Here is a 13,502-nt window from a genome sequence, read left to right as displayed (position 1 = left end):
AAATACAAACCTAATAGATATTAAAGTTTGATGCTGTTCTTATTGTATGTTTTTCTTGAATAGGTATTGAGAAATGGAAGCCCTTACCAGCCCAATTGTATGTTTTTCTTGAATAGGTATTGATAAATGGAAGCGCTTACCAGCCCAGCTTTGCCAGCCCTAATAAGAAGCATGCTAAAGCCACAGCAGCTACTGTGGTTCTTCAAGCAATGGGCCTTGTACCAAAGGACCTCATGGCTAATGCCACTTGCTTCAGGAGTGCCTCACGTAGATAGATTGAGGTTTTATAATAATCATTTCAGATAATTTTACTCTGCATCACAATGTATTTCCTCTTTAATGTTGTAAATATTTGGCAATTTAAGACATTGTGTAAAAAAGCAATCTGTACAAACATCTCCAGGCTTTGATTTTTGTACCATGGAAATTGTATTTAACCATACAGGGTTTTGGTATGTTTATATTGTTTACCTTAGTGATGTATTTGTTTAAGTGGCTAACATCCAAACGATTGTTTGAAGGCATCAGTAATCTTCAGTGTGGAATGTTGAATAACGCTTTTATACTGTATTTTGTACTATGATGTAACTTCCCTTCCTTATGGCTAGGCTGCTGTAACACTTGCCTGTAATCAGAGAAGGGCTGTGCACCTTGTACTATTTCACAATGGGTTCTGCTGGACAGATACTGGGCCAGTGTTATTGAAGTAATCAAGCAAGATCTGTTCCACAGGGCTAATGCCACCATTTTCCCTTAAAATATTGTAGAGGTTATAAAAAGAAAGTGGTATGTTGTGTGATGATCAGCAGTCAGTCCTGCATTCCTGTTAAAGCCACTTGGGTCAAAGGGAGTCAAAATGAAGTCTGACTAGAATTCTACTGCAGAAGCCAAGTACATTTAGTATGGCATTGAGTTGTGATATAGTTTTACTTTGATGTGCATTTTGAATTTCAGCTACACCTAGATAGACGTAAAATGATAATTAAAATGCTGTAACCAACTTATCTAATAAAATTGGCAACCAGCCACTATTTTGTTGACTATGAGAAAATTTATGTTAATTTTTAGGGTCTTATAGAATATTTCATGTGTATTACAGTGGTATTCATATGCTATGTCTCTAAGCTTTATTTTCAAAAGTTTAAGGCCCAAATACAAACTTCTCTGGAATAAATGCGTTGTTTTATTTTCTGAATCATAAAGTAAACACATACTTAAGTACTATCATATCTTTACCCAGTACTTTTGATTTCTAAGTACTTTTATTTAAAAAAATACTGAGGTTTATACACACGCACGCATGCACTCACAAGCACATTACTTTACTGTAATAGTTAAGCAGAACTTTATAACTTCCCTAACACTATTCTATGTAGAATATAAAATACCCTTAACTGCATTAAAAAAGACATTTAAGTATACTTGAATAGAAGAATCATAAATCAGTAGGAAAGATGCTAGGGTAGAAGCATCAACAGTCAGCTCAGTAGATAGTGTCTATATTTATTTTCTACCTTTGTAAAACAACTTGCTAATAATATTGGGTAAATATTAATGTAACATAATGTTGCTCTGATGCTGTTACAATGCCATGAGATAATTGCTACAGGTTTAATTTCAATTTCCCATAACACATTCAGTTTTCTACTTGGTTTACAATTAGGTTGTAGGGATACGGATTTCTTATCCACGTTACTTGAGGGTTTTTTTTTTTTTTAAAGTGAGTTATTGTCATAGCTTAAAATCTAATCTGAAAATAGTAAAAGCAGAAAATGATTTAAAACCTTGATGCTACTATTCAGTGCATGTAATAAAAGTTAATGGAAAAAGTTAAATGTTTATAAACATGTCAATATTTTAAAGTATATTCCTTCCTTTAACTTCAAAAATCTTGAATTTCCTTGCTAGAAGGCTTTTTTCCTCAAAGATTCCTTTTAGGCTTACTTTGGTGTTCAGGATGTCCAATTATAAACGTAGTCTCTCATTTCAACATTCCGTAAAGATGACTTCCCCAGTGATGGTATTTGACTAAGTTGCTCCAGAGTCTTATGGTGCAAACCACAGTTAGCAAGCTCCTTATGTACAGCCTCCTGTTTGGTAAAAAGCACATTAGTTTTTGGACACTTGAGTTTTTAATAATTACTGTGGAGAGATTTTGACAAATGGCTCATTCATGTAACTTATTCTATCAATAGAACTTCTTGATCTTAAGAATTTTTATAGTGATGAAATCCTGAAGTATTCATGTTTTTCAAGTCTAGCAAATGTCTTAATTTGAGGCAGTTTTAGTATGACCCTCTAAGTTTTTAAAAACTATGTTCAAAGTGGCTAAGGCACCAGCCACATACACCTAAGGTGGCGGGTTAGAATCCAGCCCGGCCCGCCAAATAACAATGATGGCTGCAACCAAAAAAAAAAAAAAAAAATAGCTGGGCAATGTGGCCGGTGCCTGTGGTCCCAGCTACTTGGGAGGCTGAGGCAGGAGACTCGCTTGAGCCCAGGAGTTGGAGGTTACTTGAGCTGTGATGCCACAGCACTCTACCCAGGGGGACAGCTTGAGGCTCTGTCTCAAAAAAAAAAAAAGTTCAAAACCAAAGGCAAATACAATTAAGTAGATTAATATTTTAGATGAGGGGGACAATGAAAGTTAAGTTGGAAGTTCTGTAGTCACTTACAAAGGACTGAATAAAATTTATCTCACAAAAACAGCATATATAGACATTTCTTCCTCTTAGCAATTTGTGAGTGATTTAGTAGTAACAGTTTATAACTTGAAACAAAAATGAGTCATAGGCTCAGCGCCCACAGAACAGTGGTTATGGTGCTGGCCACATACACCAAAGCTGGTGGGTTTGAGCCCGGCCCAAGCCAGCTAGACAACAATGACAATTGCAACAACAAAAAAGATTGCTGGAGGTTGTGGTGCCTGTGGTCCCAGCTGCTTGGGAGGCTGAGGCGGGAGAATCATTTGAGCCCCAAAGTGAGGTTGCTGTGAGCTATGAGGCCATAGCATTCTACGGAGGGCAACATAGTGAGACTGTCTCAAAAAAAAAAAAACAAAAAAAAAAACTCATAAATGACCTACTTCCTACACCTAATTTGAGGAAACTAGCTACAACTAAAATAGAAAGTTTATAGGTGTCTACTTACCTTATCTGGTACTTTGTCCTTTGGTAGGCAAATATTAAATACAGCAGTTGGTTCATGTGGATACAGTCCGACACAGAAAGCCCCACTCTGTGAAGATCTCAGTAGCATGGTTACAGAATGTAGAGAATGGGGCATGACAGGACCTGTGATTTCCAAACTAAACTGAGCTTTATATCCAGAAAGAGCTTGTGTCTTCACATTTACACTTCGTGCCTTCATGAAAATTTAAAGAAAATGACAATTATGGTTACCATCTCTCAAGCTTTTGTCCCCTAGCTAAAAACAGGTTCAGTATTTCCATTTGTGGTTTCTTTTAACAGTTGTAAACAAAAGTATTTTCTGGCTGGGCATGGTGGCGCATGCCTTTAATTCCAGCATTTTGGGAAGCCGAGCTGAGAAGATCACTCGAGCCTAGAAATTCAAGACCAACCTGGGCAACATATTGAGACCCCATGTGTACAAAAAAATAAATTAAAAAAAAAGTTTACAAGTGTAAAAATTTTTTTCTAAGACTTCTAAACAATGTTAAGTAAGAACTTTTGTGAATTCTCCAAAGTCTCCAGCACTCTCTCCTCCATATTAGATTTTCAATTACAGTATACTCTACACTTAACACAATTTTTTTGTATACCATCTTATTTGATTTAGTCATTTACTGTCACTGCAAAATATTGGAAAAATCATTTTCTTGAAATAACTGTCTTTAAAAAATTTTTGTGGAGATTTTTAAAGAGAGGAAAGCAAATGTATCAAGTTAAATGCTAAAAGAAGTTCTAAAAATCTAAGAATTCTAAAAATTTTAAGAATTTAACCTATGAAAGAAAAAGAACTTGAAAGCTAGGTTGTAGAGACCACTGAGGTATTGAATATCTTTGTTACCTTAAGCATTTGCATTGTGGCACCTCGGAAAGCCACAGGGGCTAAGATGGTTGGTGGAAGTCCTGCCTGTGGACCTGAGGTAGCAACTAAACTCTTACAATTCATCAAAAAATTGAGCAACGTGAAGGTGTTGATTCCTTTCACCAACACAACAGACTCAGGTCTATGATCCATTTGTACTTCATGTTTCTCTTTCCGTCTGAAGATGACAATCAAGGAAAGTGCAAAAGCAAATTACACACTAATGTGGAAGGCAGTTACCTGGATCACACTGGACCTTTTTTCTCCATAAAATGGAAATAAATGCTCAAGCTATTGCTTTTGTCTGAGGTCATAAGGCATGGGTTTGAATCAAAATATTTTCCTATCTGAATTTGCCAGAAAATGATCCCTAACAAAAGATATTTCTTCTAGTCAAAAATGTACCATTTACTAAACTTATTTTAATAGTTTCCCACAAATCTAACTAGAGTTGAATGTTTTCATTAAAATAATAGTTCAAGGTTTAGTGATACTTAGGGGCTGGTTATTTAATGTTATAAGGGAGACTTAGTTTTAATCTGAAAGGAATTTAAGATTATAATCACAAAACTGCCAATGTTAAATTCTTCACTAACTTAATTCAACAAAAGTTAATTCTATTTAATAGTAAATGAAAGGATACAGCTTGATAGAGAGTGTGTCTGGTTTTTTAATTTTATCTTGCACACCCATCTCTTCCAGCCAGGAAAAACTTTCCTCTTCATCTTCATCACTGATTGCTTGCTCCCTAGGAAATCACTATATTTAGAGTTCCCATTTCACAAAGCTGTTACCTTTACAAATCTATTTCACTAGTCACTGGATGATGTAAAAGGCTGCTGTAATCACATACTCCCCATATTCCAAGCTTGTTCCAGATGCTCTCTTCTTACGGCCACCTTCTTTTATTAAAGGCAGAGAAAATTCAATACCTACATGAGAAAAAAAAATTTAACTTAGTTCTTTAAAAAAGTATTTAACAGATATACCCTAGTTTTAGAGTGTAAAAAATGTGAAATGTGAGTTTTTACATTTAATCTATTCAGGCAGTAGTTTTCAAGCTTGCTTAATAGCAGCTCACAACACATAAACCTATGAATACACAGACATCTAGAAACAAAAGAATATGTACACTCAATACATACAAGTGATAATACCTTTTATACATCCTATTGTATTCCAGTTGATTTAGTAGTCCCAATCAACATTTTTAAAATGATTTAATGATCCACTAATGGGCTGACCAAGTTTGAAAATGTTATTTAACGTCTAATTTATACTATAAAAAAATTTCCAGAAGAGTCTATTCAGACAATGACTTCCTGGTCCAATACATGTTTTATTTTAGAGACCAAAGGACAGGTGACCATTAACTTAAAGGTATACTTTAGGAACAACTTAATAGGTGAAAAAACCCAAAATAAAGAAATAATACATACATATTTTTTCTTGAGACAGAGTCTCACTTTCTCACCCTCAGTAGAGTGCTGTGGCATCAGAGCTCACAGCAACCTCAAACTCTTGGGCTTAAGTGATTCTCTTGCCCTAGCCTCCCAAGTAGCTGGGACTATAGGTGCTCGCCACAACACCTGGCTACTTTTTGGTTGTAGTTGTCATTGTTTGGCAGGCCTGGGTTGGGTTCAAATCTGCCAGCTCTGGTGTATGTGGCTGGGGCCCTAGCTGCTGAAGTACAGCTGCTGAGCCAAGAAATAATATATTTCTTAAAGTAATAATTGATAAAAGATGACTCAAATTTCAGCTTTTAAACTTTAATGCAAATGTTTCTATATAGTCTTATAAACCTAAACTTTTACCTTCATTTTTCATAGCTTCTCTTAAACCTCGAGTTGTAGGAGATATGAGAGCTGTGATCACATCACTTCCTGCTAATCCTGCTGCTCGGAATAGGATAGTAAACTGATAGGTACAAACGTAGAAATAGGGGCAAAGTTTTGTCTTCAGCAGATTATAGAGAGAAGTAAAGCTCACAGACCTGAGAAGCAAAAAATATTCTTTGGCAATTATTAAACATTTAACTCGTTTAAAATATAACTTTGTATAATTCCGTTTAATTACCTGGTTTAACCTATAATACAAACATTTCAGACAGTGGTTTGAATTTCTGTGGTTATGTAAAATTTAGTCATAAAGGACTAAAATAAGTAATATTGAAATGCTAATGATTTCTCCAAACTTCAACAATGTTTACTACCTAAAACACTGATCATTTTTTCTTTAAATAAATCTCAATTGATAACTGGTTGCTGACTTTCTCTGAGCAACTTCTGCTGATAAGAAAAGCAATGACTGACAAGAAGTCACTTAAGGAATGATGTTTGTATGTATTTATGATACTCATACATATTCTACAATTGGATAAAGAGTGAATAAGAGCTTATAAAAAGTAAACAGTTTAAATGTTGCTTATAGGTAGAAACAAAATTCAGAAAGATGTAGATAATCTTTCTATTACTATGCACATCCACACCATAAAATATAAGGAGAGAATACTGCTAAGATGAAAATTCATAAGTTACACAAGTTTTGTTTGTTTTAACATATCTTACCAGTCACTCATTAAAATTTGTTGTAGGGTTTCATCATTTGACCATGGGCTTGTCTTTCCAGTCATTTTCCTATCAGCTCCAATACGAGGGAACAGTGGTAGCCAAGGGAAGGCAGGGTGGAGCCAATAAATAAGGCTCTGTTGGAAGGCACACCGGAGTTCAGTGGAGAGTTTGGGATCCTAAAATCCAGAAGTGACAGTGGGTAGGTTTTGCCCCATGAGAAACAGAATTTCATTAAAGGAACACTGAATATACTAAACATTTAATCTATGAATCTTCATTGCTTTCTACTACATATAGTAAAGCATTAAGCACTGCTAGAGGAGTTAAGAAGTTTAGGGAAAACTTTCTGGTCAGAAATTTACAGTCTGTTAGACCATGTAGCAGGAAGAACACTTAAACATACATGCATGTGGGAATTCCCCTGTCTCTACCATTCCTGAAAACAATGACTATCTTTTTTTATCTTAAGGAGGTGTGTGTGTGGCTGGTAACATTATGTTCAACACCCCACCACTTCACCCCTACCAAAACACTGCTTCAAAAGTAGTCAATCAACATTAATAAGGTGCATCAGAAATTATCCCGATTTATCTTATTGAAAAGATGTACGTAAAAAGACCTCTTTTAGGTAATCCTTTTTAATCTAGTTTGAGTTAATGGGACACTTCAAAATAATCACATCATATTTCTCTAAAACCATTCTAGAATTCACTTCTTCCACTAAATTTACAACAGATCATTAGAGAGGTAGCAAAAATCAATGTGTATAAAAAAACAAAGTACATATCAATATAAGAAAACCAGTAAAAGCCATCTATTCTTGCAATTCCACTCAATTGCTTTTCATTTATTTTCCTTGTGTTTCTTTCTCAAAAACCTTTAGAAAAAAATGGTTTAATTCAAATAATTCCTGCCTGCAAAACTAATTAATCCTCAGGACAGGTTTCTAAACTGAATGGGCAGTTAAATTCAAAAAACCATAAAAAATGCTACTTGGGAAAAACAAAATTTCCCAAGTCTTAAGGGAGAAAGTTAATGGAAAGCAGTTTCTGGAATATCACAAAAAGAAGAACATTTTATACTTAATTTGTTACTTTAACACATAGCTATTTCAAAATTACCTGTATACTTTGAGGCAAAGTAACTTCAGTTGCCCTACAATGTTGGATGAGACCTTGGGCCTCTTCCTGTGCTTTCAAATGCTCTGCCCAGGTAAAGGGTTGAGAAGAGGTGAAAAGGAGCCGAGTTTTAATACTCCAGTCCACAGGTAACTCAGTATTTTCTGAGGATGGAATATCAGAATCGGAGAATACTATGTGGGGAGTCTTTTATAAAAGAGAAAAGGAGACAAAAAATTAGCAGAGTACCAAGAAAAATCTTCACTCTCTTTAACCTAAAGATTTTATTACCTAACACAGTAATGATGACTAAGAAGTCAAAATTATATAAACTATACAATAACATTAAAAATATAATACACATTATGAAAAGTCTGAAAGCAACCACATTAAACTTTTTTTTTTGAGACAAGAGTCTCACTTTGTTGCTTCCATAGAGTGCTGTGGCATCACAGCTCACAGCAACCTCAAACTTGGGCTTAAGAAAGCGATTCTCTCAGTCTCCCAAGTAGCTGGGACTACAGGCGCCTGCCACAATGCCTAGGTATTTTTATAAATAAGGTCTCGCTCTGGCTCAAGCTGGTCTTGAACTCAGGTAATCCACCCGCCTCAGACTCCAAGAGTGCCAGGATGACAGGCTGAACCACCAGGCCCCGGCCTACATTGAACTTTTTAAAGGGTCTTACTCTGTCACCCTCTGCAGAGTGCTGTGGCGTCACAGCTCACAACCACCTCAAGCTCTTAGGGTTAAGAGACTCTCTTGCCTCAGCCTCCCAAGTAGGACTACAGGCACCTGCCACAATGCCTGGCTACTTTTTGTTGTAGTTGTCACTTGTTTTCAGAAGGCCTTGGGATGGGGTTGAACCTGCCAGCCACAGCCATAACCACTGAGCTACTGGCACGGAGCCTCCACATTAAACATTTAACAGTGGTTACTTCTTGTTGTTGGAGGTGGCAGTAGGAGAGGGGCACATTTTAGTTTTTAGTTTACACAGTTCTTTACAGTACTATAGATGTTGCTAAAAAATGAGAAATCTTCTGCATGTTTAAAAAACACCATTTAGGCCTCTGAACTTCCAGACATGGAATAAGTTGCTGCTTCTGCAGGTAACTTACAGAAGGTCTTTAAAAGCCTCCATTTAGGAAACATTCCCTGACCTTAAATATTTTCCCTCAACTTATTTACTGTCCTTTCAGTCAATTTTCTACTACAAGGATTCTTTTCGGTAGTATTACAACAAAATATCAGGAAAGAGGGAATTATCTCCAATAGACCATATAAAGCCCATTTATTTTGGGCCTTGGGGAACTCTCCTAGCCCATTAGGATAAAGTATGCATTTATCAAAGTACGTTTTACAACAGAAGTGGAGTGAGGGTAGAAGTCTGTTCATGCTGGGGAAATGAACCTCAATCCTATGCACAACCTGTGGTGCTAATTTGGGATTTGGTTTGAAGATCTGGTAAAGGACAAAGTTCAAAAAAATACCTGAACCCGGAAGGGCTGTCTCTCAGTGATGACCTGGAGGATTCAACTACTCAAAAAGAGGGCAAGAGTTAAAAACTCTTGGGTAGAAGAAAAAACACACATCTAGTAGGTCTCTTTTAGTGTTGGTTGCCATTATAGAGATCACTACTGTACCCAATCAAGTCCTTTACCTTAGCTGATGCCATCTTTTCATCCCTGGTAGAGATGATCACTCTCAAGCTTCTCTGTAAAATTACTTTCCAAGGAAAATACTTATGAGAAGTATAAAGTTATAAAAATACACACTCTAATATTTAATATTTAAGACGCATTACCTGGGGTAACTGAGTAACAGTTTGTCTTTCAGGCAATGTCTCTTCCCATAGCAAATCATTTTCTTGATGAGAATCTAAAAACTGAGGTTTAAAAAAAATGTCTGTTGTAACTGAAATGATGTTGCAGTTTGCTGTCAATATCCATGTATGTGTAGCCTCATGTGGCATACATGTTTCGCAGTAAATGCTAGTGCATCCATAGTCATACAAATTTAAATCAATCTATCAGAGTTTCACTTAAGTTTTGTGCCTGAACTTTATTTTTAGAAGACAGGATCTGACTATGTCACTCAGGCTAGAGTAAAGTGGCATGATAGCTCACTCTAACCTCAACCTCAAACAATCTTATGCCTCAGCCTCCCAATTAGCTCAGAACTACAGGCCAACACCACCATACCTGGCTAACTTTATTTTTTCTAGAGACAAAAATCTTGCTAATGTTGTCCAGGCTGTTCTGGCTGGCCTTGAACCTTGGGTTCAAGTGATCCTCCCACTATGGCCTCCCAAAGTGCTGAGATTACAGACGTTGAGCGCGCCTGGCCGCTGTCTGAACTTTAATATCAAAATGAAGGAAGGAAAGGACGGTGTTTCAAATCCAAAAGGTTTTGTGGAAAGGCAAATGCTAGTAAATTCTGACCCCCATGAATCAAAATTCTTCCATCCCAGGAATAATTCTGAATGACAGAAGCCCCTGAATCACGGTGGGAAAGCAGGGTCTTGTAACCTGCCACATCATACAGCTGCCTGCCAGGATTAACAACGATTTTTTTTTTTTGGCTGATCTTCCAATGTACCTCTAAGTCCTCTAGAGAGGGCTCTGAGTTAGATTCCAGCGGTGTGGCCCAAGCCAGCGCCCTTCACCTTCCCCCGAACGCGACGACGCGCCAGGTGAGCACACCCTGCACCGAAGCAGCTTGCGGGGTGCACTGCTCACAGATCCCACTTTTCAGAAGAGGCCCTGCTCGCAATACAAGGCATCCTAAGGATACAGGTGGCCCAAATTCTTCGCGCCCATTTCCTCACCTGGAACGCGAGACCCTTTTACCCCTGACTTCACACCTAGGTTAATCCACGGAAAACGAGAGCCCCAGTTGTCAGGCTCGAGCACTCACCGGGCCCAGCGCCTCCTGCTGGCCGCCAGGCGGCCCGTCGGGGGGCTCCGCGGCAGCCCACGGCCGGTTGTCCAAGCGAGCGAAAGGGTTCCTTCGGGCAGTGGCAGGGCCCCCGGCGCCGCCTCTGCCTACCGCGACCGGGAAGGGGCGGAGGGGCAGCCCGGCCGCCAAGGCAGCGCGGCGAGGCGCCGGTTCGGGCAGCTCAGGAGGCGAGGAGACAGCGGCCCCATGGTTCCGGGTCCTTTTCCGTCGGAGCCGCAATAGCTCGGGCGGCTTTTTGAAACTGGGCGAGTAGCCGGGTACCAACAGGGCCATAACGCGTTGCCGCCGACCGCCCGCCCGCAAGCACTTCCCGCGCGCGCCGGCCCCGCCCCCGACGTGGGGGCGCCGAGCGCCAGCCGGCCCCGCCCCCCCGTGCCGACCGACAGCGCATGCGCGACAGGCGCCCGCGAGGCCCCGGCCTTCGATGAGTTCTCGGAGGCGGCTCCCGCCCCCTGCCCCGGAGGTGACCCCACCCTGGCGCCGCTGTCAGGTCGTCGGCGGTAGTCCAGGAGCTAACTGTGGCCACGCTGGATAAAGCATGGACTGGTGTACACTACTCCGTTAGGCACCAAAATAGCTGACCGCTATTTAAGCCTGAAGGAGGGATGTGATCACCCCAGGGTATGGCGTTTGGATGGAAAGGAAACAGTACTTGAACTGTCGTGATGGTCTCCTGCTTTAGCAAATTTAGCGGGCAGGGGCTGGGGCTCAGCCAAGAGATGTGGAGCGAGGACTAGACCTCCTCCAGCAACCTCCTCAAAATGGAGAACTTAGATAAACGGGTCGGTCCCAACAATCCTCCCCTCCTCCTTCCCAATGCCTGGCCATCCCAGCCCTCCCTGCAAACACTGCCAGTGCCACTGGTGAGTTACTGTAATCCTCTTGTTAGATCCTAGGGAAACCCTGGATGAACGAATATTTGGAAAGACAATACTTAAGTGCCTATGGGCTAGATCCTTTGAGATCTGAAAATATATTCAAATGCTTAAATTATGACAGCAAAGGCTAGTTAAGGAAAGTGTTGAGAACATAGTTGATGTTAATAACATTAATAACAAATTAATAACATTATTTTGATAGTTTAGCAAAGGCCTGTAACAGCTTTATCAGTAGTGTGGCTTTTGCTGAAAGCAGTTTTCTTCGTGGAAAGAATGTTATAGCAGAGGCAAAATGTATATAGAAACAATAACTAAAAAGGTTTTCAGACTATTCCCTTCACATGTTATACGATTATCTTGATCGTCCAAACAATAATTTTTCAAATAGTTTTCAAATGTGTCATATAACTGAGCATCTTGTCTTAGCAGGAAAACATGCTTACAAGCAGAACTTGCTATTATCTTCCTTGATTTTTCTCAACAATATCCAAGGAAAACTGTGGCTTCAAATATGGGATAGGTTCATCCAACTGAGGTCTGAGAAAGAAGAAAATTAAAATTGAACAACTTGCTTTTTTCTTCCTTGATTTTTCTGAACAATTTCCATGGAAACTTTTGCCTCGTACAGTGGAATGGCTTCATCCATATGAGGTCTAAGGAAGAAGGAAATTATTAGAAATGTCAGGTTTGAAGTTAAAAATGAGTAGAACACAAAGGGTAGTAGATGACAATTGTTACAGTTCATTTCTGTTACTTTAAATAATTCGAATATTCATAAGTTTTCTACTGTTAGAAGTGATTAAGTTTTGAAGAGAAAAATACCCATTTTATTCCCTCTTTTGAAAGTGAAAAAAAACAGTGTACTTTTTCCTCTTTTAAAGCTAGGGGCCATTTTCCTTTGCTTTGGGAGGAGTGATGAGGAAAACCAGTGAGGTGCAATATGGAATGGAGTAAGGGAAACTCAAGTTTCTTCTGTCTCTGGGAATACTACCATGTTTCCCCAAAATAAGACACTGTCTTATATTTATTTTTTCTCAAGAAGACACACTAGGCCTTTTTTTCAGGGGATGTCTTATTTTTATGAAGTATAATACAACAGTCTACATTCATTCAAATACAGTTAAGTCATCTTCTTTGGAAACTGACAGGAGGAGCCTTCCTTGTTGGTGGGGCTGGTGCTGGTGATGCGTGAACTCCTTTCCCCTAGCCGTGCGCAATAGGATGCCTGCGACCTCGGTTACCACACGCGCACCTGTGTAAGTGCTAACGGCTTGGAGAAAGGAGCTGTGACAGATAAAAGGTATTCCAGTCTTCCTTACCCCTTGCAGAAATGTAGGGCGTGGCTATGCAGATATGCTGCATAGCCATGCCCATCACTAGGTCTTATAATGGGGTAGGGCTTATATTTAACAAATGCATAGAAATCCTGCTAGGGCTTATTTTTTGGGTAGGTCTTATTTTCGGGGAAACATAGTAATTGGCGTACCACCAGATACACTTTGACAACAGTAAAGAACAGCAGCTATTTATCTAAACTAGTAAAATATGGAGACAACAGGTACACTGTGAGAGCTGAAACAAAAATGGAAAAAAGAGAATAACAAGATAAATACAATGATTTGGTTACTTTAGCATACCTAAAAACACCATTTGATAACTTCTCCATCACATCTTTTAAGATACGTAGCTGGAAGGATTGTTAAGGTGCCAATGTAAAGGAGAGAGGATTAAATAAAACTGTTCAATAAGTGAAAGATATAAGACAAGTCACTTTATTTATTTTTTATTTTTTTTATTTTTTTGAGACCGAGCCTCAAGCTATCCCCCTGGGTACAGTGTCATGGCATCACAGCTCATAGCAACCTCCAACTCCTGGGCTCAAGCGACTTTCCTGCCTCAGCCTCCCAAGTAGCTGGGACCACAGGTGCCC

The 13,502-nt window shown here is 39.1% G+C and overlaps 3 protein-coding genes across 6 annotated transcripts in view; 1 reads left to right on the top strand and 2 right to left on the bottom strand.

Annotated features, from left to right (window-relative positions):
• SON (SON DNA binding protein) overlaps positions 1-1,174 on the top strand; it is a 33,017-nt gene extending 31,843 nt beyond the window's left edge. For 2 of the 4 annotated variants that reach the window (XR_002775077.1, XM_023517464.1), the window contains one exon: positions 117-1,174. Coding sequence is in view for 2 of the 4 variants with exons in the window: in XM_023517464.1 (XP_023373232.1) it covers positions 117-275 (159 nt within the window). In the remaining 2 variants the exon portion in view is untranslated. Of the gene's footprint in view, positions 1-63 lie in introns of all 4 variants that reach the window. The other 2 variants (XR_002775076.1, XM_023517465.1) reach the window with 1 other exon arrangement.
• Positions 346-11,020, bottom strand: DONSON (downstream neighbor of SON). The gene is made up of 10 exons (XM_003797057.3): positions 10,653-11,020; positions 9,541-9,621; positions 7,742-7,945; positions 6,618-6,796; positions 5,865-6,043; positions 4,904-4,982; positions 4,694-4,798; positions 4,030-4,228; positions 3,151-3,363; positions 346-2,090 (listed from the first exon to the last, which is right to left on the bottom strand). Exons 1-10 carry the CDS (start codon positions 10,965-10,967, stop codon positions 1,953-1,955), a joined length of 1,692 nt encoding a protein of 563 aa, XP_003797105.1. The 5' UTR covers positions 10,968-11,020; the 3' UTR covers positions 346-1,952.
• Positions 11,021-11,712: 692 nt separating this feature from the next.
• The window catches only part of CRYZL1 (crystallin zeta like 1), a 47,840-nt gene continuing 46,050 nt past the window's right edge, over positions 11,713-13,502 (bottom strand). Inside the window, exons 11-12 of the mRNA XM_003797059.3 lie at positions 13,210-13,255; positions 11,713-12,225 (exon numbers count right to left, since the gene is read on the bottom strand). Of these exons, the coding sequence (XP_003797107.2) occupies positions 12,126-12,225; positions 13,210-13,255 (146 nt within the window). The 3' untranslated portion in view covers positions 11,713-12,125. The remainder of the gene's footprint in view (positions 12,226-13,209; positions 13,256-13,502) is intronic.

The sequence above is a fragment of the Otolemur garnettii genome, unplaced genomic scaffold (assembly GCF_000181295.1).
Source record: "Otolemur garnettii isolate 467f Iridium unplaced genomic scaffold, OtoGar3 scaffold00111, whole genome shotgun sequence".
Classification (NCBI taxonomy): domain Eukaryota; kingdom Metazoa; phylum Chordata; class Mammalia; order Primates; family Galagidae; genus Otolemur; species Otolemur garnettii.
The sequence above is the reverse complement of the archived record's forward strand: the minus strand, read 5'-3'. Positions and strand labels throughout refer to the sequence as shown.

Bases quoted from the DNA above. Each gene is read 5' to 3' on its own strand.
- DONSON (XM_003797057.3), bottom strand. From the start codon at position 10,967: ATGGCCCTGTTGGTACCCGGCTACTCGCCCAGTTTCAAAAAGCCGCCC. The intron at 7,946-9,540 runs GTAATGCGTCTT...CTTTTATAAAAG, and splicing joins CTGTTACTCAGTTACCCCAG to ACTCCCCACATAGTATTCTC. The intron at 3,364-4,029 runs GTAACAAAGATA...ATTTTCATGAAG, and splicing joins CCACAATGCAAATGCTTAAG to GCACGAAGTGTAAATGTGAA.